The 23,036-nt window shown below is 38.3% G+C and overlaps 1 protein-coding gene and 1 long non-coding RNA gene across 3 annotated transcripts in view; one reads left to right on the plus strand and one right to left on the minus strand.

Annotated features, from left to right (window-relative positions):
- Window positions 1-23,036, minus strand: part of LAMA4 (laminin subunit alpha 4) — a 98,585-nt gene that overhangs the window by 24,793 nt on the left and 50,756 nt on the right. For both annotated transcript variants that reach the window (XM_086876848.1, XM_023923966.2), the window contains exons 10-23: window positions 21,984-22,151; window positions 21,045-21,238; window positions 19,069-19,185; window positions 17,328-17,476; window positions 15,085-15,226; window positions 13,925-14,021; window positions 13,006-13,122; window positions 12,203-12,388; window positions 7,483-7,622; window positions 6,137-6,310; window positions 4,947-5,089; window positions 4,456-4,618; window positions 2,274-2,407; window positions 934-1,105 (exon numbers count right to left, since the gene is read on the minus strand). In XM_086876848.1, the coding sequence (XP_086732974.1) occupies window positions 934-1,105; window positions 2,274-2,407; window positions 4,456-4,618; window positions 4,947-5,089; window positions 6,137-6,310; window positions 7,483-7,622; window positions 12,203-12,388; window positions 13,006-13,122; window positions 13,925-14,021; window positions 15,085-15,226; window positions 17,328-17,476; window positions 19,069-19,185; window positions 21,045-21,238; window positions 21,984-22,151 (2,096 nt within the window). The remainder of the gene's footprint in view (window positions 1-933; window positions 1,106-2,273; window positions 2,408-4,455; window positions 4,619-4,946; window positions 5,090-6,136; window positions 6,311-7,482; window positions 7,623-12,202; window positions 12,389-13,005; window positions 13,123-13,924; window positions 14,022-15,084; window positions 15,227-17,327; window positions 17,477-19,068; window positions 19,186-21,044; window positions 21,239-21,983; window positions 22,152-23,036) is intronic.
- LOC147654775 (uncharacterized) overlaps window positions 6,152-23,036 on the plus strand; it is a 30,906-nt gene continuing 14,021 nt past the window's right edge. Inside the window, exon 1 of the long non-coding RNA XR_015283110.1 lies at window positions 6,152-6,368. This is a non-coding gene — a long non-coding RNA (uncharacterized LOC147654775). The remainder of the gene's footprint in view (window positions 6,369-23,036) is intronic.

Here is a 23,036-nt window from a genome sequence, read left to right on the forward strand (position 1 = left end):
TACATCTCCAAGAAACCTCTAGGTGCTTTTGCTTGGAAGAAAAATAAGTGCTCTGCAATAAAAGCTCTTAAACTTTTAACAGCAGCTGCTTAGTCAAAAACTCCAAAGAATGAAGGTGATTGGTAGCATGCTATTCTGCAGAGCAAATTGCTTCCCATGACCCTCTTCTGGAGGTAACTCTAAAGGCAAACACTAGAGAGTAGCTCTTCTAATAAGAGTGGATTTTTTTTCCTTCTAAATGCTTCAAGCAGTCCTACATGTAGGTGTCTACACAAGTGTCTGTTTGTGGACTGGATAGAAAAATATTTGTTTTTGGTTTTTCTAGGTTGTAATTCACACAGAATTCATGAGCTTGATGTGGAAATACCCAAAGATCAAAAAAAATAAAAGGTCCGCATTTGTTTTCAAACTCTTAGAGAGATTGCATCACTCTCACACTTGAGAAAAGCTCCTGACATTTAGATCAAGCCTTTTTATTTGGACTGCTTTCTATTTTCAGTAACTTAAATATTTAACTCTAGTACACCCTGAGACATAGTTATAAAGTGGCAGCTACCATAAAGTGGCTGCTTCTTGGGAGTTACTTCACAGAAATTTTCTGTAGCTTTGATTGTGCATTCACATTTAAATAAAGGTACAACAGTTGGGCTCAACTGGAGTCTATCTTGAAGTATCATCACAGGGATATGACCAGTTTGAAGTCCTGACTGTCTCTGGATAAAAGCAGAGTCCAGCTCAGGGGTTTGGCTTCCCGAGGACTTTGCAGAGCAAGTTCCAGTTCCCACCTAATATATGCATGCACCAGACAAACACAAAGTATTTCCTCTTCCCAGAAGAGGAAATAAAAACATTTTGGATTTTCCAATATATTCTAGGTACTGGGGAACTTGTGGTTCTAATGGATAAAGAGAACCAGCAGGACTTGGTACTCACCCCATTAATCATCAGCAGGATCAATCCACTGTCTGTAGGCGTTCGAACTTCGATGTCAAATCGAGTCACCTGGCTGAATTTGCCCCTTCTCTCAATGTTTCTGGCCAAGGCATAGCCAGAGCCATCAAAGAAATAGCTCACAGCCCGGCTCTGAGTGAAAGCCAACTTATCTCTATGGAAAAACAAGCAGAGAAGGGTGAGTTGGCATATACCCATTTTACTGTAGGGGAACTTAAATGCTTTTACATACTTTATTGAAATAATTGTTCTGAACTTCTGCTTCTGCCTGGCAATGGTGAGCTGATGACTTCCTTTCAATTTTTTTCAGAGATTTTTTTTTCCTGGGAAATAATGTGTAGCTTTGAAGGTGCATTTAACTCCTTCATCATAACATTGTGCTTTTATCCTGTGCCATATGTAGAGGAAAAATCTTTGCTTGTCCTTGTAAAGTGATAGGCCCAGAGAACTTCCACATTATAAAGATACACAGCTATTTCTATTAAGAGCTTTCCTAGTTTGTACAGAAGTCCACTTGAATTCTCCAAGAACTTTAGCTGAGCATGGACTCTGGTATGCTCTGTTCTGGAGAGCAGCAGCTTGTGCTCCCTGTGGGAATGGTGTGAGAAACTAATTTTCTCTATCCCAACAGTTCCTGCATTTCTTCCCAGTGCAGGATGCAAATTACTCTCCTTTTCTTTCCAGAGAGAGGTTCCACTGTTGCTGCCTGTTGTGTGAGCAAAATACCTGCTGTGTCTGTGCTAACCAAATACTGCAGTTAATGTTCACTTCTACTTTAGGGACTGCATTTCCCACTGCATTTCCCAGTTTGTGAATGGCTTATCTAAGGAATATCTATTGTGGCTTCAAGTGTATGGCAGGAAGAAAGTTCTGTGTAAGCTCTTCTAGCTGGGGGTGGGACTACACTCAAGGTTATCAGGCCCACTAGACCTGTCTGGCTGTGGCTGTATCACTTGGAGCAACGTGATTTGAGTCAGGAGCTCTGTCCAGGCAAGCAGTGGGGTAAGGAGGGAGCCTGGAGCAAGCCCCAGACAACATATATATATATATATATATATATATATATATATACATACACACACACACACACACACATATATATATACACACACACACACACACATACACACACACACATATATATATATATATATATATATAAATGAAACTCGTTGACACAATTAGGAGCTAAGAGCGACCAAGTTCCTTCCGGGACAACTCAATACTACTTCCACTTTTTTAATCTAAAGCAGGAATGAGCCACCAGGACTGGCACCTGTAACAAGCAGCAGTGGCAGGGTGAGGATGGGACTGTCCCCTACCTGGCACAAGGTGGCGATGTGGTGGTGTCGATGTTATAGACGTGCTTGAAGTTGTACAGGCTGATCACATCATCGTTCAGGGTAGCCAGCTCCAGGCAGCCGATGAAGCCAGGTAGGTTTAGGCTAGGAGGGAGCTGTGCAGAGGACAAGGAAGAGTTAAAAAGGGAAAGGTGGCACTCTTTAGTTGGGTGTTGCGAGAGCATTTGTGCCTGGGATCAGTTCTGTCCCCGTGCAATTCACATTTTCAAAACAAAAGGTTAATACTGCTGTGAATAGTTTTCATAGTCGTTACCATGACATGGCCTTTGGGCTGTAAGTAAAAAAGGAGCACATAAATGGTCTCACAGTGACACAATTAGGCCAGGTAAGGCAACTGCAAACAAAAACTTATTTTGTAGTTTTGGTGGGAGCATGCTTGGAAGCAGGGAAAAAGGCTAAGACTTTACTAATAACAGAGCTTACTCAATGTATGTGAATAACTCAGTAGATATTTCATATCTAATGCATATATATCCTTCACAGCCAGAAAAAATGACTCCATACCATAATTAGAGAGAGAAATGAGAGAGCTCTTTAAACCCAGGAGGCTGGGATTCAAAATGTGTGCCAGTGGGTAATCCTCAGTAGGTATTATTTTGAACAGCTAGCAGGATCTAGAAACTTCTTCTTTTAACAAAGGCCACTGCAAATGGAATTTAAACAGCTACACTTGTGAGGGGCAAAATGCAAAAGAATAAAGCTACCAGACCTAGGCCATTCTTTTTTTATAATAAAATATTTTGCCTGTGGAACAGGTGTGATAATAATAATAGCTCTTGTACTTCAGAGTTTGATCACTATTAGTAGCTTTCTTAATATTTTCAGTATTTCCATTTTCTTATGATACAATAGTAATGATAATACAGCAATACAGAATATAAGTAGCTGTAAAAGAAAATTATGTTCTTATCTGCGGCACAGATACATTTGGTAATTAATCATGTTTTCTTTATTCTTTTGTTTCTCCTTTTTTTTGAAATTATGTTAAACTTGGGAGTTCAATGGGTTAAGTGGTGCATTCCATATTTGCATAGCATGTAACAGGGAAGCAAAAAGCTTTTAACAAATCTATGTTAATAAATAAAAAATGTGAGGTGTCCTTTTCTAAGGGGGAGGGGACCTATCAAATAATACCATGAAGCCTTTTCTTCCTGTTTCCCTTTCCTCTTTCCTTCACTCTTTTCTTTTTCCTCTGCTCTGCTCTGGAACTGACCTAGAGAGTTCATTTGCTGGGTTGCTTTTTGTATGTGCATGTGTGTATGAAACTGTTATTCAATCTTCAGTCCTATTTCCAGGCAGTTTGCACCCAGGGATCAATAATCCAAAATTCCTGCCATGGCATATATATAGTAGTCATAAAAATGCCAATCTCAGGAATGCATAAGCGTATTGAGTTACTCTTTCTTTGTTTTTATATTTTCAGGAGAGCTGCTTGTGGATCAGTATTTGGATCTTTTTAACACCTGCTACAGTTAGCTTAAAGAATTTAGGATTCTCTAGGTATGTTTTTATTCAGCCATGCAATTTTCACAGCCAAGATCATTCATAGGAAGTTTTAAATCCCAAAGTAGGAACTGGCATGTTCACAGAAGCAGGTAAGTGAGGTGCTAATTGATGCTGACTATTAGGAACTAGACTGAAGCTACTGTCTCACACGGGTCTTCAGACATATTCTCCACAGGCAACTTTCATGCTATTATAAGTCTGGATTTAAACCAGTGATAATTTAAATTCAAACAAATAGCTATATTGTTAGTTTACCACATGATCTTAATATTAACAACACTTTTCATTTTTGTGACAGCTGTAAAAGACAAATTCTAAGTACAAATAACTCATCAGCATCGAAAAATACTGGTAGTCTGCAAGTTAAGTTGAACTAATAGGCCTTTGTCTATGCATGCTGTTTAACAGCTAGCAAGCCTTCCTTTTAGTACTTTTCAGGAAACACCTGATCATCTTACTTGTATGACAAAATATGTTAGGGAAAACTTCTTCACCATGGCTAAAAGTTTGAGTCCTAAGATGATAAATGACTAAATAAGGACTTTTTATTTATCAACCATTTCTGTGTTTAAATGGAAGTCCAGCAAGATTAGTTTGCACTATTTAATTTTGAATAGAGAACATTTATCTGACCAACCTTGAAGCCTGGAGGCACTCCACCAACATAGAAAACAGCATTTTCAGGTTCCAGGTTAAGAAGGGAGCCAGGACCAAGGACCTCTCCCTTTTTGATGAATTTTTCTTCAGCTGTGCTGCTAAGACTGGGTACAGTTAAAAACATTTTGCCATGTCTTCCGATCCTGCAGAAAAGAATTGTAAGAGAAGAGAATTTCAAGTTGTCCAGACTTACAGAAATAAAAAAAAGCCTCCAACTCCAGGGAGAGTTTTATTTCCTTAGAGAAGACTAGCAATTAGGAGGTAAAAAAGGGAGGGACCACAGACACTATCTCTTCCTCTCTGTGGCCCCTTGGGTCTTGGCTTTTCAAAAGCAGGAACAATTTCCATTTATTTCAGCAGGAGTAGAACCAAGCACAGAAAATTCCTGATGGGCAGTTGTGACACAGACTTTTCTGCTTGATTTTTCCTATTAATTATTTGATTTTGGGGAAATACACATTATCACTTTACCTCTCAATTTTGATGATGCTGAAGTAAGAGGGCCAGGTGCTGACTGGCTTGGCATCCAGAGGTATCTCCACGTCTTGGCCCCCCAGATTATAAATGTACACAAGGTTGTCATTTTTAATTGCAAGGCCAATGTAATGTTTTGCCTAGAACACCAATGGAGAAGGATGTTAAAGATACAACATTGAAAGAGATTTAATGCAGGACATAAGTAAGGGCTAAGCTTTGATAAACTGAATACCATTTATATACTTTAAATACCATTAAATACTACCAAAAGCTATTTAAATAGAAACAAAACCTTTGTTCTCTGATTGGTTGCTTTCACCACATAAAACTGTACAGTAAAAAAAGTCTCTGATATTTTACTTTATATGCATTTTGACTGAGGTAAATTCAAAGTCACGAGATCTCTGCTGACCATGAATTAGTCATATTCAATGGGAAGCTGTTCAGCATTATTTAATGTGCAGTGCCATGTGCAGGAAATAGTCTAAAGCCTAGGTATTATGCTACCATTAAATATTCTGCCAAGAGGTGTTTCAATTGATTTATATTCAGCAGACATTCTTTTTAGGAAAGCTTAAAAATGAAAGCCTGCCTCTTTACCTTCCCAAGTAACAGATTGCCAGAATGATACCTGGCTTGTGAGTTGTGACTTTTTTTTTTCCTCAGAACCACAGTTTAAAGAACAGCTATTTCAAAGTAGTGATGAGGAGTGTACAGAGTGTACAACAGCAGCACGAGCCACAGATAAAGAAGCCTACTTATCTTGTGGGCCTGTGACCTCAGAGATTTGGAACTGACACTGTCAGCAGCATGAACTGATTAAGGCATATCTCACAGAAGCCAGGCAGGTGACATTAACTGCTTCAGAGCACCTTGGTATTGGCAGAGGAGATAGCAAGTGTGGCTCACAGCAGTGACAAGCAAAGCAGTACGCTGCCAGGCAGTATAATTTGCTTTTTAGAGAGAATCCTTCATTGTTTGGGGTGACAAGTCTCAAGGACAGGGGTCTCAGGAACCCTTGCTCTTTGCTTGTCACAAAATCAATTATGGTCATAGAGCAGACACCTCTAATTTTGAAACATGAAGAAACAGTGAGAGGGAAAACTGAGGGCAAATAAATTTCGAACCGACTTATTTTTTTTTTTTAAATATATGCATAAAAATTAACTGGGTTATTCTCTTACATTTTTGTTTCCGAGGTACAAAATGAATCTGTCTGGAGAGGCTGCCAGCTGTGGGTTGTCTTTGTGAAGCTTTATGTACAAGCTCATGGAAGTGAAAGATTTCAGTTCTTCCACGTTGATCTTTGGATTGACTTCAACAGCTGATTGGCCTTCAAACATCATGGAAACTTGGACCTGCAGTTGCAAATGTGCAAAGTGAGACACATGTTGCTGCCTGGGGTCATTACCTAAGGTAAGTGTGTCACAATACTGAACCAGCAGCCTTGCTTACTGCAAGAGTGGAGTTGGCACCTGTATACTGGGCATGTAAAATTGTATGTTTGAAACAATCTTTTCTGGAAGACACTGTAAAGAATATGGAGGAAGATATTTTAAAATTAATTAAATGTCCTAATGAACTCTGCTTAAGTATATTCATAAAGTAAATTACATTTCAGTGGGAGATAGATGTGTTGAATCAGGGCTACATTACTGTGTATGGCACATAATGAAATTCTTACACGGCTATAAAACTTCTGCCCATAATTTGTTTCTTTGCTTTGGGAATTGTATGACCATTTTCTGTTCATGAGTAATCCTGTTATATTATTGAATCTACAGTGATATTTATGAGATGCTAATAGAATTGTAAAACTGTTCATTTTAGTTCAAAATGCTTTCAACATAACTAATGTTTTCAAGTTTAAACACAGTATACCAGAATCACAAAATACATTTTAAAGAACAGTCAAGCACTACACACAAACTGATTTTTCCAAGTTATATTCTATCAGTGTGAACATACAATAGTGCACTGAATTTTTTATTTCTCTGAATGAATTCAAATATACTTGACCTTGGTTTTCTTGTTAGAGAAAAAACCCTCATTATTTATGTATGGTAATGAAAGTGGTTTTTTTCTCTATTAAATATATGGGAGCCAAGGTTTCTCTTACGCCGCAGAAAATTAATTCAAAAGAAAGAAAGAAAAAAAGAGAAATGCTGTCATCTCAGAAAAGCTTACATTAATTGCTGTAATTATTACTCATAGTAATTAGCTTTGTAGGTAATTTGCCTGCAAATTGTAGGTAATTAGATTTTGTTGTTCTGGCCATCTTATACAATCTTTATTGTCAAGTTGCTACTGCAGTAACAATAGTCTACCATGAATACTATGATAATGTCAAATGCTTGCAAATAGTTGCTGTAAAGATTTAATGACCTCCAATGTGCTTTGTTCATCCAGTTTTGGGGAGGTGACAATGTCCAGGTTTGGGCTTCTAGCATAGCCTGAGAAAATGGAGGTTATAGTAAGATTTGATTATTAGCACTAGTAACCAAATGTCCCAAAAGTCCAAAAGTTTTACCTTGCTTGCTACACTCCTGGTCTGAGCAATTAACTCTCTGATCCGCTGAATGCTGGAAGAAATATTGTTTGCTGGTGCCTTCTGTTCTACTTTTCGCAGTTTGTCCAGGAGTTGAGGGAAAACTTCTGTAAGTTTCTGCACTGCAGTTAGAAAAGAAGAGAGAGCTTAGAAGTTTGTTTTTTTTTGTTTTTTTTTTTCCTCTTTGAAAGGCTGGTTTTGCATCAGGAATATTCCACCCTATCCTCCTAGGTTAGTTCACCTGTCTCCTTCTGCTTTCTGACCAAGTCATAACTATGATGTGTGAGTCACGGTGATTTCAGAAAGGACAGTGACTTCTAAGAATCCAGTATTGCTAAAGTTTTTGGAAATAAGTTTGCACAAGGGACCCTATGTTTTCTTAGGACTCATAGGTAATACTGTGGTGTGTTACCTCTGTTATTTTTTCCTCATGGAACTGTGCAAACATTAATAGTTTTAACCTTTTAATCTTCCTTCAAGACAAATGAATGTTAAGCCTAATTTTACAGCTACAGCAATTGGAGCAGAAGGATTGTTTCTTCTGCATCTCACTGGATATCTGTGGCCAACCTGGGAACTGCATCTAAGAGTTATGGTTCATGAGCTCTTCAAATTCAGTGTAGGGGAGATGTATAGGTTGTTTTCCTCAACTTTCAGCTGAAAAAGATTTTCTCACCTTTTTTTTTTAGCCAGAGGTCACCACCCAGATAGCAGCAGTGGCTGCACAGGAGATGTGTTTGCTTGTGGCTCACAGTCCACTCTCATGACAAAAACACTGCCAATTTCAAGCTGTGGTAACTGGCCTGTGGTGGACAATAGAAGGCCTTAGATGATGATGATGGTGTGTGTGCACCTGAACTGTGCTTAGTGCCTGCCCCAGCCCTTGTGATGGTAACCTTGTTAATCTTCCTGCCTGCATCTGCCAGGGGTTGTGAATTAGAGTCCTGGACTTTTGATCTTTTGCTGCTGTGTCTTCTGGTGGTACCTGTGCAAGTGTCATTGTTATTGAAGGGAAATGCAGGGGCTCTGTCGTGTTCAAAGTGAGAAAAGTCCTTTCCCAGGAAGATAAGCAGAAAAATTATCAAGAAGGAAAAATAACTACCCTTAATTATAATCTAATTTCATCACATCAGATTCCAATGACATGCTGCCCTTTGAAGGCTATTTACACATCACATCATTTTTCATCTTTAATTAAATGTAGGTACAAGTAGCTGAGTATAATGAAATGAGATTTTAGCTGCAAGGCTACATGCATATAAGAAAGATCCAGCATCCAGAGTTAATTTTAATGACATGGATTCACTGTAAAGGTTAAGACCAGATTTTTAGGGTTTGAAGTAATATTTTAGGGGTTGTCGACTTACATCCACCTGCCCTTGTGTTCTTCCTGTCATGTTTTTACCTTTGTCTGACACTCATAGGAGGGCTTGTGCTGGAAGGGACCTTAAAGATCACCTAGTTCCAAGCCCCCTGCTATGGGCAGGGACACCTTGCACTGGTCCACGTTTTGAGAGCCCTACCCAACCTGGCCTTGAGTATTTCTGCATGAAGACTGCAGAGAGGCAGGTAAAGGAGGTAATCATCAGATATAGGAGACTGTATAAAAAATGGGATGAGGACCAGACTCCAGTCACTTTTCTGTGCTTCCAGTCCGCATTGAATAAGCCTCAGCCTCATTCATATCAACCCAGAGTATGAGAAGACTCCATGGATTCCTACAAGTCTGCTTGGTTTTGGATAGAGTGAAATATCTGTATTTGCCAGTCCTGTCCTGTCTCTGCATGGCTGTTTTCATCCGTGTTTTACTTTCCAAGTTCTGTTGAAGAGTGGGCCATATAGAACTTTAGACCCTCCAGAGTTTCCCATTTAGTCCTGAAAGGCCTTATGTAGTGGGAGTTAGTAATCAGCATGAAAACTTCACTTTACAGAAAGTAAAGCTTACTGTACATTAAAATATCATAATTTTAATGAATCCTCAAAGAATTACAGCAAATTTTGGATATAATGGTGATTCCAAAATGTGTTAAATTTTCTACTTAAAAAAACCCCAAGTCAGCTTATAGGAAGTTTTCTTTACCTTTCTCCATTTTTAAGGCAAAAATACTTCAATCTCAGAAAATGATTTAGCAAATTGCTGCCACTTTTTTTTTTTTTTTTTTTTTTTTTTTTTTTTTAAATAATCTGCAACTGAATTGGAATTGTGTTTGATTCAATATTTTAAAACCTGGATTTTCTGTTTGAAATTTGATGTATTAAACCTGAAATGCTACAAAGCATTGCTGTGCAAGAAACCACAAAACTAACATCTGTAACTACTAGAACTATTGTGAAATCTCAATATAAATCTCTTCCTCTTGGCCTTTATAATGGCATTCTTAAACAGAAGAACACTGATTTTGATTTATGTCTTTGAGATGAAGGTGAGAGTGGAAAAGAAAATTGGTCCTACCCAGTGATAAAATACGAAAAAGAGTAGAAGGGAAATTGTAAAGGAGGAAACACCCTGACTGTAACCTTACAGACACTTTCCCCTTTCATGTTTTCCTTCCCAAACTGTCTGCCAGCCTTTCTGCTGAAGCCCACCAGTTCCCTGCACAATGGCAACAAGGACTATTCCCAGACAAACTACACAGCCAAGACATGCTCTCATCCCCCCAAACACCAAGTGCAAGCTTTATTCAAGGGCAGTGCAGACATGCCAGCTTAGAGGTTTCAGCTGCTCTGGTAGTGTTATTGGCATGGAGATCGGGTGTTTTGGTGTTCCAGGCACCTGTCTGAACATTTGTTGTGACTTTCCTTTGGACTTTGATGGACATTCCTCCTGTCAGATCAGCCTCTCCTGGCAGAATACACAGCTTATCTGGGAATGCTCCACCATGCCTGGCATGTCTACATCTGTCTTCCTGGGCTGTGAATCACAGTCACATCTGTCTGGAGCACTAACTGTGCCAGCCTCCTGTGTAGCACTGATCTCCCTTCTCAGCTATTTCCACCTGATCTTTCTGGCAAAAAACACCTCATCATACCTTTAAGCAAACAAATCAAATGCCTTCAGAACAAAAATGCCATGGAACAGCTTCCTCCACAAATGTACTAGGGCACACTTTGCTGTAGGTTGCATATTAGCATCCTTCCAGCAGTTAGTTTGTGCTCAGAAGGCCCTCCAGGAGCTCAGATATGAACAAGTATTTTCAAGGTGACTCCCTACCTGCAAGCTCACCATCATAGGGAAGGCATTTTTCCAGCAACATGACATAGAAGCTGTTCTTGTTCCTTTTTGGGAACATACCAAGGGAAAGCTGGGCCATTTTAACTCTTTTCACAGAGCACCTCAAATGCTGCTGGAAATATTTCTTCCCGTACAAGAGCTAGTATGAGCAGATTTTTTTGAATCCTGAATGTCTGCTGGCATTTTGAGCATGAAGAGCCAGATGCAGTCTGTGTTGATGCTCTACCTACTAAGCTGGCAAAGGTAAATGTTAAATGTAAATCAACTGTAAAGGTGAATAAAAACAGAAAGCTTCATGTGTAAGCTACAGCACACTGTTTCTCTTGGATGTTTCTCATCATACCATTCTCAAAATTTCCTCCTGGGAGGCCAAGCATATCCACATTGGCATTATTTTACATGGTAATTAGAACCCATAGCCTAAACTGTGCTTTGTGGTGATCAAAAACATTTTATAGCAATGCAATCCAATCCAAGTGCTGCTATATTAACTATACTCTTATGGAGCTCTGTGCAGTGACTAGCAGTGAGCTTACCCATTCCCAGAGGGAGAGTTTCACTGCTCCCTTTTGATGAAAAGTTCAGAGAAATCTGAGTTTCCTCCAGTTTTGGAGCCAGAAATTGGGACATTGAATAGCACAGAGTTTCTTCTTGTGAAGAGTACCACTTCTATGGCAGTTCTTGGGAGCACTCATTTAACAAAAAATACTAGGGGTAAGGGTCTTATTGATCTTGGAATTCTGAAAATAACATTACTCTTGGGATTCCCCAGCTAAGAGGGAAGACTGTGACTTTGGAACACTAGAAGCAATGATTGGGTTGGGCTCATAACTCCATTTACAGTAAAATGACACATGAGTTGCAAACTTCCTGACAGAAGGAGAAGGAATTTAGGGCAGTAGAATAACTTTTCCAACGTTTCCTGTGTTTCCAATAATAAAAGTGGAATTAATGTGATGTTTACAAGCTTCTCCAGAAATCACCCTGCTTAAATATTTTATTTCCTCCTTTATCCTCTTTGACCCCTTTGTTTAGACTACGAGCTCGTCAAGTGAGGGACTATTTCTTCATGTTTGTACTCCTGAGGACAAAAGGGCTCTGTTTTCAAATGCTTCTCAATGTTAAAAAACAAACAAACATAAAACCCTAAATCATCAACCATAATAGCAAGAAGTGTTTAAACAAGCTGTTTACCATGTGATCTTGGTACTCTGAAAAAATGAATTAGAAGTCAGTAAGTCCTCAGCACTTAAGTGTTTAAACAGTTTTTGGAAGTCCACCGAATATCCAGTGTTTTTAAAATATAGTCAAGACCTAGAAAACTGCTAATTTTTTAAAATTTTCATGGAGGTAAAATACTACAAGATTATATGCAATGAATATGCAATGTAAACAATTCATACAATGTGTTATTGCTATGATTCCCCGACTTTTTGACATTGAAGAATGGCAAACTTCAGCCCACCATACCTGCATCCCCAGCTGAATGCACAGCACTGTCATATGCCTCTGAATTGTGCTGGAAGTCTTGCAGGTTTTGGGACCACAACTTCACGTTCTCATCCATGGGGGTTGTAGCCTGTGTTACTGTCGTGGTAGCACTTACAGCCTCTGCAGTCTTCAGCTGAGCTTGCTCCAAACGCTTTCTGGCCTCCTCTACAGAACAAATAGGGAATGATAGGAAATTAACTCTTTCAAATATTCAGGAGTGTTTTGTGTCCTGTCCCTCTCCACTCTCTGTCTTCCCCCTCCCTTTTCTCTTCTTCCTTCCTGTTTATATACACTGAGCATGATGTCAAATGGAACGGAATATTCTTTTGGTCACTTGGGGTCAGCTGTCCTGGCTCTGCTCCTTCTTAGCTTCCCATGCATCCCCAGTCTCCTCATCAGCATGGCAGTATGAAAAGCAGAAAAGGTCTTGCCTCTGTGTAAGCCCTGCTCAGTAGCAACAAAAATATCTCTTTTATTATCAAAATTATCAAATCTGTGTTCAACACAAATCCAAAATACAGCCCCATGCTAGCAACTGTGAAGAAAAATAACTCTACTGCAGCCAAGACCTGCACAAGGCTTAAGAAGAATGTTGCTCATTTCAGTGACAAAACATTTAATTTCATTATGAAAGTGTTAGAGCTGGATATTTGGTGTCTAGGTCTGGTAGTGTCCACAGTGCTGAACTCCTAGTAGCTACTTCATATGCATATTCAAAGATAAAAATGTGCTCTTGAATGTATGAATATAAAGCATCATAAAGATGAAGTTCCCCTTCTAACCTGTCTCTGCTGATTGCATTTTTGCAATGGCTCTCATCAGTTGGCTCCGCAGGGAACTCATTCTGGCAAAAGTGCCATTGACTTGCCAGCTGGTGTCTGCAATGGTGTAACTGCTGCCTGTGGGGAGAAAAGGGGAGGTACAGCTGAGGGGCATCAGAGTGGCATCTAAAAGGGTAAATTCAGTCCTGGGCAGGTATGTAGTTAGGCATTTAATGCACTATATGCGGTATGACATGGCCTCTTTTAATTTAGGACATACTTGCACTCCTGACTTTACATAATCTAAAGGAAAAACCTGCCCTGCAGCACCCCTGCTTGCCACAGGGTGTCTTCCAAAAATCTGCAGAGCTGTGTTTCAGTCAGTACTCTTTCTCCTTGCTTTACCAGAAGTGCTGAGAATAGCTGCAACTGGTACACAGGAATAGTTTTAAGGCACTCAAAAGGCCCTGAAAAATTCAAAAGATAAATCTGTAATTCTAAATCTTTCTTTCATTTGCAGTGAAGAAAGGCCAAACTACTTTAACATTTATTATTATCCTCCCTGGGTGAAATCCAGCTTTCTGAACATTTAAGCTGCTGTGATTTGGTTTTAATCAAACTACTTAATTGAGTATATTTACCAGTGAACAACAGCTTGCAGGGTCATATATTAAAACAGTAGTTGTAACTGAAATGGACTTTCCATGAATGAAATAAATTATCAGTATCTAGTGGGATGACAAAACATGAGCTACTCAAACTGTGCCCATGGGCCATTTCAAGTACTTTGTGTGGTAAATTAAATCAATAAGCTATTATATTTATTGATTATAAGCTATTATAATCAATAAGTAGTTCTGCTTAGTGGTGTGCTTCTGAAATTTATTTTAATGTGCATGGCTATAAGGTGATTGGGAAAACAGAAAGGATGTATATTTACTGTCATGTGCTGTCCGTTGTAGCTGCATGGCTCGGATGAGAAGATCTTCACTTTTACCTTTATGGTAAATGACCTGAGTATCAATTCCAACTGCAGCCTACAAGCATGTTCCAAAAAAGAAAGTCAGAATAATCCTCATCAAATATTCCACTTTATGGTGTTTAGTTGTGGACAATATTTTACCTGCATATAAATGCAACTGCAAAGTCACTGCAGTTTCATTTGCTTTGTTAACACTTAAGATTGGCAGTTGGATTGGAAAAAGGTCTGAAAAGCAAAATTTTCTGTTTTAAGAAAGATTAGAGGAATGTATGTTTTTCCAAAAACACTACTGAGTAACAAAGATGGAGAAAATCCTCTTAATTTATCAGCCCCAGTTTAGTTAATGTGACTGAGAGCTGCATATTATTTAGGCACTGTGACTGTTCATTTCTACTGTCATCTCAGGTGATAAATGCTGTCACTTGATGGAGAGCTGCCTTGCAGTCTGCAGCAAGTATGGTGGGTACAGAGGGCTGGTCTTGGAACCCCTTAGCCCTCTGGGGTTCAGACTCCTTTAATCTACCCAAATTCTCTTTCTATCCCACTAATAAATTGCTGGTAAATAGCATGTGTTCAGATTGGTAACTATAGGCATACCAAAACTTCATGTAAAGTATTTTTGAACAGTAAGGCCAGAGACAAAATTAGCATCCTACTCCTTACACTGAGTGTATGAGTGGGCTTTGTCCCATTTCAGCCTGATCTTCTGTGAGATGCAGTGATGTCTTGACCACATTTCAAGCCACTTGCTACATTCCTACTTTACTACTGAGTGAAGTAGGAGGACTCAAGCACTAAATGCCAGCTCAGGCTCCTACAGGAGCAGGGAGTTGTCTGTAATTTCACAGAAATGTCACAATGTGAGTGACAACACAGAGCATCATCACCCTATGGGATAGGGACAGAAGAACCTCTCATGTCTTTTCAAATACCAGAGGACTTCAGACTGGAAGAATAATTAGCTACACTGGATTTAATTCAGGAAATAATAAAGGAAAAAAAAGTGCAGTGAGAAGTTCAATGCTTCCAGTTAAGCTAAATTTGTTTTTCTTTACACTTAAGTGCCTGAAGTCCCTGAGCATTGTAAAGTAAAAGCTGGTGTTACAAAAATTACTTACATCCTTGACCCGGTTTGTTGTGTTCAGTGCCAATGATGCAACTTTATTGGCTTCTTCAATATAACCAGCAATGTTCTCATACACATTTGAAGCATTGATTGCCCTTTGCACCAAACCATTTGAATCAACACCATACAAATTCCTGTTCAAAAGAGAGTAAAAGGTGAAAGAAACCAAACTGAAACAAAGTAGTTTCTGACTACATAATCACACACATAACTACTAAATTGAGTGTATTTACCAGTGAACAACAGCGTGCAGGGTCATATATTAAAACAGTAGTTGTATCTGGAATGGACTTTCCATGAATGAAATAAGCTACCAAGTACACATAAATGTACTTGGCTAACTGGTATCCTCTTCATTGTGTTTGATCAGTCTGAAGCAGGTGAAAACTGTGTGGATAGAAAACTCTTCCCTGCCAATTAGCTCTGAGAATTTTGCCTTTAACATTTATGTGAGCAGCAACAAATGACTGCTCAGCTTTTACCTTTTTAAAAAATCTAGATTAGATATTCCATAAATTAACAGGTCTATCAGTAATCCTTCTTTAGGAATAATTCCTACCCATGAATGGAAAGACTATGTGTGCCAGTGACCAGGATAGCTGTGTCACTGTCCTGTCCGTGTTTTCCAAAGGTGAGTGGGAAAAGGGGGAGAATCAAATGAACAACTACCCCTAGTCATGAAAATTTGCAGGCAGATTTAAAAACTGAAAAAAACCCTTTGATGGCATTTTGATCTGTGTGTTAAGTGATAACTGATGATAACTGGTCATCATCAGGGGAGATTCCAGACTGAAGATAGTTCAGGCTCTACATTCATCTGTTAAAATTTTTGAATAAATACTATTTTTTAATGTACTGGTGATAATCAGATTTCAAAGTACGTGTTAGAAATAGATTCTAAATATAGATGTATTTGCACATGTCTGCATTCACTTCAAAGTGTTTGCACACTGAGGGATTATTAAATTTCCAGATTCAGCGTTATTGCAAGACTTTTCTGCTAAATTCCCTTAAGGCAAAATAAATAAATAAATAAATAAACTCCATCAAATAAAAGCCTAACAGGCTAATAAAGCAAACCTATAAAACCAAGATGTTTTGAAGACAGGCTAAATGTTTCAAAGGATTAAAGTTTCACTGCAGAACAATCTTCTCAACAAATAGTAGAGTTAGCATTGTTCGATCTGGATATTTTGTAATTACTTTTTTTTGCTTTTTGTGAAATTCCTAGTGTTTCTGACTTGGTAATAATTTCAAAATTATTTTGGTAAGGGAGGAAGGCTAGCCATATGGGGTATTTTCTTTCTAGTCTGCTGTCCCCAGTTAGCTGATCTCAGACTGAACATATTGTTTGGTTTTTATGTTTCTGTAGTTTGTGTGTCATTATAGAGCAGTTTCAGATGTCAGCTTTATACAATTGCATAAAAGAAAACCATCTGTTTTGGTTTTTTTTCTTCTATTTTAATCTCCTATCTAGGGCATATGGATATTAAGAAACAACTGGTATTTAGATAATACACTTGAAGAGTAGTTGTAAGCTTATATTCCAAAAGCATATGCCCATGATATGACTTAAGGTAGAATTTGGTGACATATTTTATTTAAGAATTTATTTACAGCAGTGATTTTTCCATGGATAGTTCCAATTGAAAATAAAATAATTATATCTAGAAGTGATCTTTAGTAAATTGGTGCAATATTGATGCATTTAGTATTTTCCTGCAAAACAGAAAGACTTATTTTAAGTTTTTTTATGTTACTGTGAGCCAGTTTCATTGGGACACAACCTACTAAGCAACAGAACTACTCCATCTGTAAAACTGTTCTTGGAATAAAATGATCTTAAAGCTCATTTTGTGCCCTGTAATGCTAAACATTTTTCAATGTAAATGAACTTACTGACATGGACAGTTTCTGCAGACCCCATTTAATCTTGCCTGTATTATTTTACTTTTCACTAATCCACCTTTCCTATTCTTTTGATATAGGAAGACAAGAACATGCCCAATTAGACTAGAGAGAACGTCATGCAAGATATATATTTATTCTTTAAAAAATTTCATAGATTTTCCCTAGCTAATCTTCAGCTGTTCTCTGTGTACCATGACAAGTCCTTCTACACGACTTAACACTGATTTGTTTCGTGCCTATTTATTGTTGTGTTTCTGCTTGTCTTTTCAGCTGTTCAGTAAGTGGCACTTGTATGACTCAGATTCTGCTGAAGTTAAATTTTACCCATCCAGCTCATCAGCAAGTCTTCTTAGGTTGTGTGCATGATTCATAGCCTTTTCCACCAAATCATCATCAAACAGGGACAGGTTGGCTATTTTTTCTTGCAGTTCCTTTTTTGCTCCATCTATTTCTGCATAGAACCCTGATGCATTCTGAACAAAACAGGGAAGGAAGGAAAGAAGGTGAAAATTACAAAAAATCAAGTCTGTATTTTGATAGTTTTATGTTATTACAATGTTCCTTTATTTCTGTTATAGTTGTTTTACTTTACATTTTTAAGAGAAAAAGAGGAAAGATCTAATGGTGAATGCCAGTATGGAGACAAATGCAGGAAGATGAAAATCAATGAAAATTTTAAAAATCACTTAAGAAAGCATTGGAGAGAGATGCATAAAATATAAAAGAAAGATGGCAAAAGTCTCACTATGTGTCTTGTATGTTTGCTCCAGAATTGTGCCAATGACAAGTCTTTCAGAGTGAAGTCTCCTTTTCTGCCTCCTTGCTCAGGGAGATTACTCATGCTAAGACATCTTGGATTAGTCTAATTTGTAAATCAGCCCACCTAAATACTACCTATATATGTACAGGCAAGGAGAATACATTGCCTTAGCCATGGCTCTTCCTTTTACTAAATACTTGTGGAAAGACCAAATGGCCTGCATTCACCTTCTCTCCAGTACACAAGCTTGCCAAAGTGTTTGAGGATTATAAATGTGGCAAAGTGTTAATATAAATGTGTTTCAAAACACATGAAAAAGCATGAAATACAGAGAGGAAAAAGGGATGAATGAGTGAAAGGTGAAAATACTTGTTGGTGATGTACAGTGTTCTCCTGGTACTTCCTTGCCTGAAGTGTGAACATCCTCTGTCTGTGAACTTATTCACAGCAGTGAGGAACCCAAAATGATAAACTGCAACAATTAGTTTTGCACAAAACACCAGAGAAAAACCCCAACTTAATGCTTGATCACAGGGATGGTTACAAAGTAAACTGTCTTTCTGTTTTCTCAAATTATTTTTTCCAAGAAAAATTAATGACTTTTGATATATGCTTTCATGTCAAGAAGTCGAATGAATGCTGTGACCAAAATGAATGTTTGTGGGAAATTTTATTTTTTCTTCAATTATTTCAAAATTTAAAAATTAGTCATGAAGAAAGAAGCCAGCTTTGGTAAATATTTTAGTTAGCATATTCCCAGTTTTATTTTCTTCATCTTTTCATAGAAAAGCCAAACCCCTAAAATTTATAAAAATTTCCTTCAGCACCAAGTCTGATTCAAAACAGTAGATAGTAGTCTATGGTTCCAGATAAGGATTTCTGTATGACAATCTGTTTATATATGTTTGGCACAATGCCTGGTTTTAATGCTGATATTTGGGATTTTTAGTGTTCTTCCATGTTCACTCATAGGTATTCAGGAAGGAATTTAGCATAAAATGCAGTCTTTTACCAGAACATCTTTTTGGCAGCTGCTTGTAATAAAATAATTGTGAACTCTACAGCAAAATGTTTCATTAAGATTTGCCTACTGTAATGTGTCCTTTTTCTAGAATTAATTTTTTTTTTAGGCAGTAAATTATAATAATAACAGAGCTTTTTATCCAAGAAAACCATCAAATTTTTCAGGGAATATTAACTAGTATTTCACTAAAGCAATATGAATGAGTTTTTCCATTAGTGATCTAAACATATGACTTCCAAAAATTAGGATGCATCATTTAAACAAGCCACCAAGGCACCTACCTTTATTACTTCGCCTAACTCAGAGTTGACCTTTTGTGGTCCTTCCAAAATAGTTGTGGCACTAAGCAGAGTGCTGTTCACTTCATTTATTTGCTCTTTTATCTTCTCATGTTGTTTCTAAAAAGAAAGCTCAAAACATAAATCACCTCCAATGCCATTTGTGCTCCAATAAAATACAGTGTTAACCATTTTTGTTAAATGTGCTAGAGTTAATTAAAAGATAGTGGTGAACTAAATAGATTTTAGACGTAGTCTGGTTTTCCAAGACATGTCTAATTGCTACATATTATGATGTGATATTTTTTGTGAAAGGAGTGTTGGGTTATTAAAAATATTAATTTTATTTTATATTACAGCCTAAGAAGATATTGGAATAAAGCACTATTCAGTGCACAGCAGAGAAAAATTAAACACGGATTTTTCATAGTCATCTGGGTACTATATTTTTCTGGAATGTTTTTAAATCTCCAGTACAGACATCTCTTTTCCTTGCCACTAGTAAAGCCAATGTGAACAATCTTTTTTGTACAGCATCTGCCTTCATTGTGCGGAATAATGGAGATCCAAATGGTTAAAAACAATGAACAAATGCCTGAACACACTTCAGGCTTTGCTTCATAACTGTGAGACAAGCTGCAGCTTGGCACTGTAATTATGAAACAATGGAATAACAGAAGGGGCTTTGTACTTAAGGATCTCAAGCTCTTGTGAAATGACTCCCTAGAGGAGCATGCCTGATTTCTCTATTGAATTCTTAGACCTTCCATATCAACATGAACTTCTGGCACAATTCAAGAACTCAAAACAGCCACTGATGTTATAAAACCCAGAGGTTGGCCTGAATTTGTGGGATCATTCTTCAAATCACAAAATTGCTTGCTAACGCCCTCTCCTCCAGAATATAAAAAATTTCTGCCTTTGAAATGAAAACAGTTTGCTTTGAATGGTCCCTAATTGTTTGTAGTTTTTTTTTTCTTGCTGAAATAAGAAAATATAAGTTTTAGGAGGGATATTCTGGTTTTGCATTCCTTAAAAGAAATTTACAAAAATAGGGAAAAAGTCACAGAACTGCTGTGAAGAGAAAATATAGTTTCTTTTGTTTTGCTGATGGGTTGGGTACTTTTCTGGGATACAAAACCTGAAATTTCAGTTTTCCCATCAGCCACATGGGGTTGGAACCTATGCCACTCTTCCAGGCTGCAGGGGACAGGTCACCTCTGAGCTCTCATCCAGAGTGGCTACTTTGTTCAAAATCCTGAGCTGCTCATTTGGACAGGACACAGGGGAAAACTGTTGCAGCCTTATGGCTAGGCTAGCAGGTTCACCTAGCAAGTAGGAAACCTGATTTCAAGGTATCTGCTGTGGAGCAATTAGACAATGGATTTGTGCTTGAAGATTCAAGGAAAACTGTCTACTCCCCCTGAAAAAGTGGGGATGCATTCTGTTCAGAGAAAGTTTGGATCAGACAGTATGATTGTACTCAGCCCAGGGCACAGATTCAGTGTAGAATCTTTATATGTAATTGTTTTTTTAGAATATAACTAGTTTTATGAACATGAGGCCCCTCCAGATTATAAATCAGTACATAATCAGATGAAACAATCCCACCACAATATTTATAGTAGCCATGCTACATGAAATCTCAAACTTCTTGGATTTTACTGTAACATGCCTTTCTAATCTAGACATAAATATCCATCCTTTCCTTGGTCTGATGAGGCATGACATGCCAAAGCTTTTTTGCTGTCATTTACTGTCATTTTTACTGTCACTCCACAAATGGATAATAGTACCTTGTACTTCCACAAGTTGTTTCTTAGAACTGAAGAGTCAAACTCATCCTGCTGAGTGGTCCAAGAAATTCTTTTTTGGTGTGGTGATTCCTGAATCTAAATTGTGTACAATCTAATGTTTTAAGCAATGGCAGAGATGGAGTGCTCACAGTCAACACTTATGACATACGTAGTGCACAGTACCTCCTGCCTTTGGAGCCTGGCTGTGTTTTCCCTGTTTATATCCTCTGTTTGTATGACATAGTCAAGTGCTTGGTGTAATGCCTCCTCCAGGTCTGACAGCTTCACATCCTGTTCACTGAGCTGCTCCAGCACATCAGTTACCAGGGATCTAGTGTCATTGTACTTCTCATGAAATGCTTCGATTTGCTGCAGCACTGGGAGAAAAATAAGAGGCAAATAAATCCAAAGCTTGGGTTTCTGATAAAACTTACCTATACAGCAATTTCTTTGCTGTTACTCAGGCAACAGTAAAACACATTTTGTAAACCTCACTTGAGGGATCGTATACCTAGGTTTTAATTGTCCCTCCTCTTTTTAGAAGGAAAGATGCCTCTCATTTTACTATTTCATTTTAATCCTATTAATTCCCCCTCTGAAATACATTTTATTAAAAGAAACTAGGTCTGCTTTTCATTTGTTTTTCATTGTTAAACCTAGGCAGCCTGGAGAAGACAGTCTTTATGCCTTGTGTTCTGATTCATGTTCACTAAGCTGTGAGAATTAGGCTGCCACTCTTTGTTGTGCCAGCAGCTCTTCTCTCTCTGCTGGTGTTCGCTGTCCCCATAGCAGAGTTGGCAGGGGAAAGACATTCACATGAGCAATTCCAGCCCTGCTATCAACCTACCTAAGCAGCTATTGTTGAGGTGCTGCAGTGCACAGGCACACACAGGCACACAAACACATTGACATTTTTCTCCCCATTCTGCCATGAGGAGCACCAAGCACCAGCAGGGATTTGTGGCAGGAATTTGGGAGCAGCAGCATCTCCAGCACACCAGCTGCTGCCTACCAAGTGCCTGCTGGTCCTCCCCAGGCACTCAGCAGTGCACCCAGAGCTGCCCAGCACCTGCCAGCTGAGCAGCAGCATGTGGATGAAAGGAAAAATGACTTAAAACTCACACTCCTTTGCTGCACTTTCCTCCTCATCTGCAAGTTGCCTTTGATTAGTGAAAGGCTTTCGACGTTTGATCTCTTTTAGCATCTCCTCAGCCACACTCCGCTTCTGGGCAATTTCTTCAGGGCTCAGTTCTTGTTGAATTGCGTAGTATTTTGACTTGCTGTTGATTTCTGGGGGGAAAAAGGAACAGATGGTCGATTCAGTATGACTACAGAGAAATAAATACCATGGACTGCTTTTCCTTTTGTGAATTGTGATGATACTGATGGTAAAAGAAAGTTTTAATTATCTTCAACTCCACAGTAGATAATTATTATGTTTAATCCAGTCTTAAAATTAAACCTGTAAATAAATCACACTTTCTGTCATGTGTGGAGGTCTCATCAGAAGAGGATGGGATTAGGCAGATGTGGGTTGTGTGCATTATTTGGCTTGACATTTCTTATAGGCTAGGATAATCATTTTATTTCGGGTTCTGTGGCATGCATCAGGCTGGGGCTTTTATCTAGGATCATGGTTTTTAAAGTGCTGCTGTTTACAAAATAATAACAATGCTAAGGAGACTGAAGTAACCTCATTTTCCATCTGCATAAGTTTGAGGCACCCTAAGGAGGTAACATATGGCTTCTGGCCTGATGCTGCCTAGCTGGTTTGGAGATAGATACTATTTCAAGGTTTTGGTCTCAGTTCAAAAAACATTGTTGTTTCCCTGCAGCTGAAATTTGGTTTACTCATTCCCAGTGAAATCATTACAAAGTTTACTCACTTCTCACTCCCTGGCCTTGAATACCAATCACCTCCTCTTTTATGCCCTGTGACGTGCATGCCTTTGGCTAGCACTTGTTACTAGCTTTGTGGATAACCTAAGTTGGCAAAACCAGCACTATTCTTCTGGAAGATTTATTTAAAAATTAGGTGTGTAATTGTGGCACCACTGATTCTTTGGCAGAGTGTCTGTATGCCTGCTCTTGCTAGGCCCTGAGTTCATTAGTGATGCTTTAAAGGCTCATCATGAGCAGTATCTGATGACCAGGGCTACATGGATGTCTTTTTCC

The sequence above is a fragment of the Cyanistes caeruleus genome, chromosome 2, assembly GCF_971803275.1.
Source record: "Cyanistes caeruleus chromosome 2, bCyaCae1.hap1.1, whole genome shotgun sequence".
NCBI lineage: Eukaryota > Metazoa > Chordata > Aves > Passeriformes > Paridae > Cyanistes > Cyanistes caeruleus.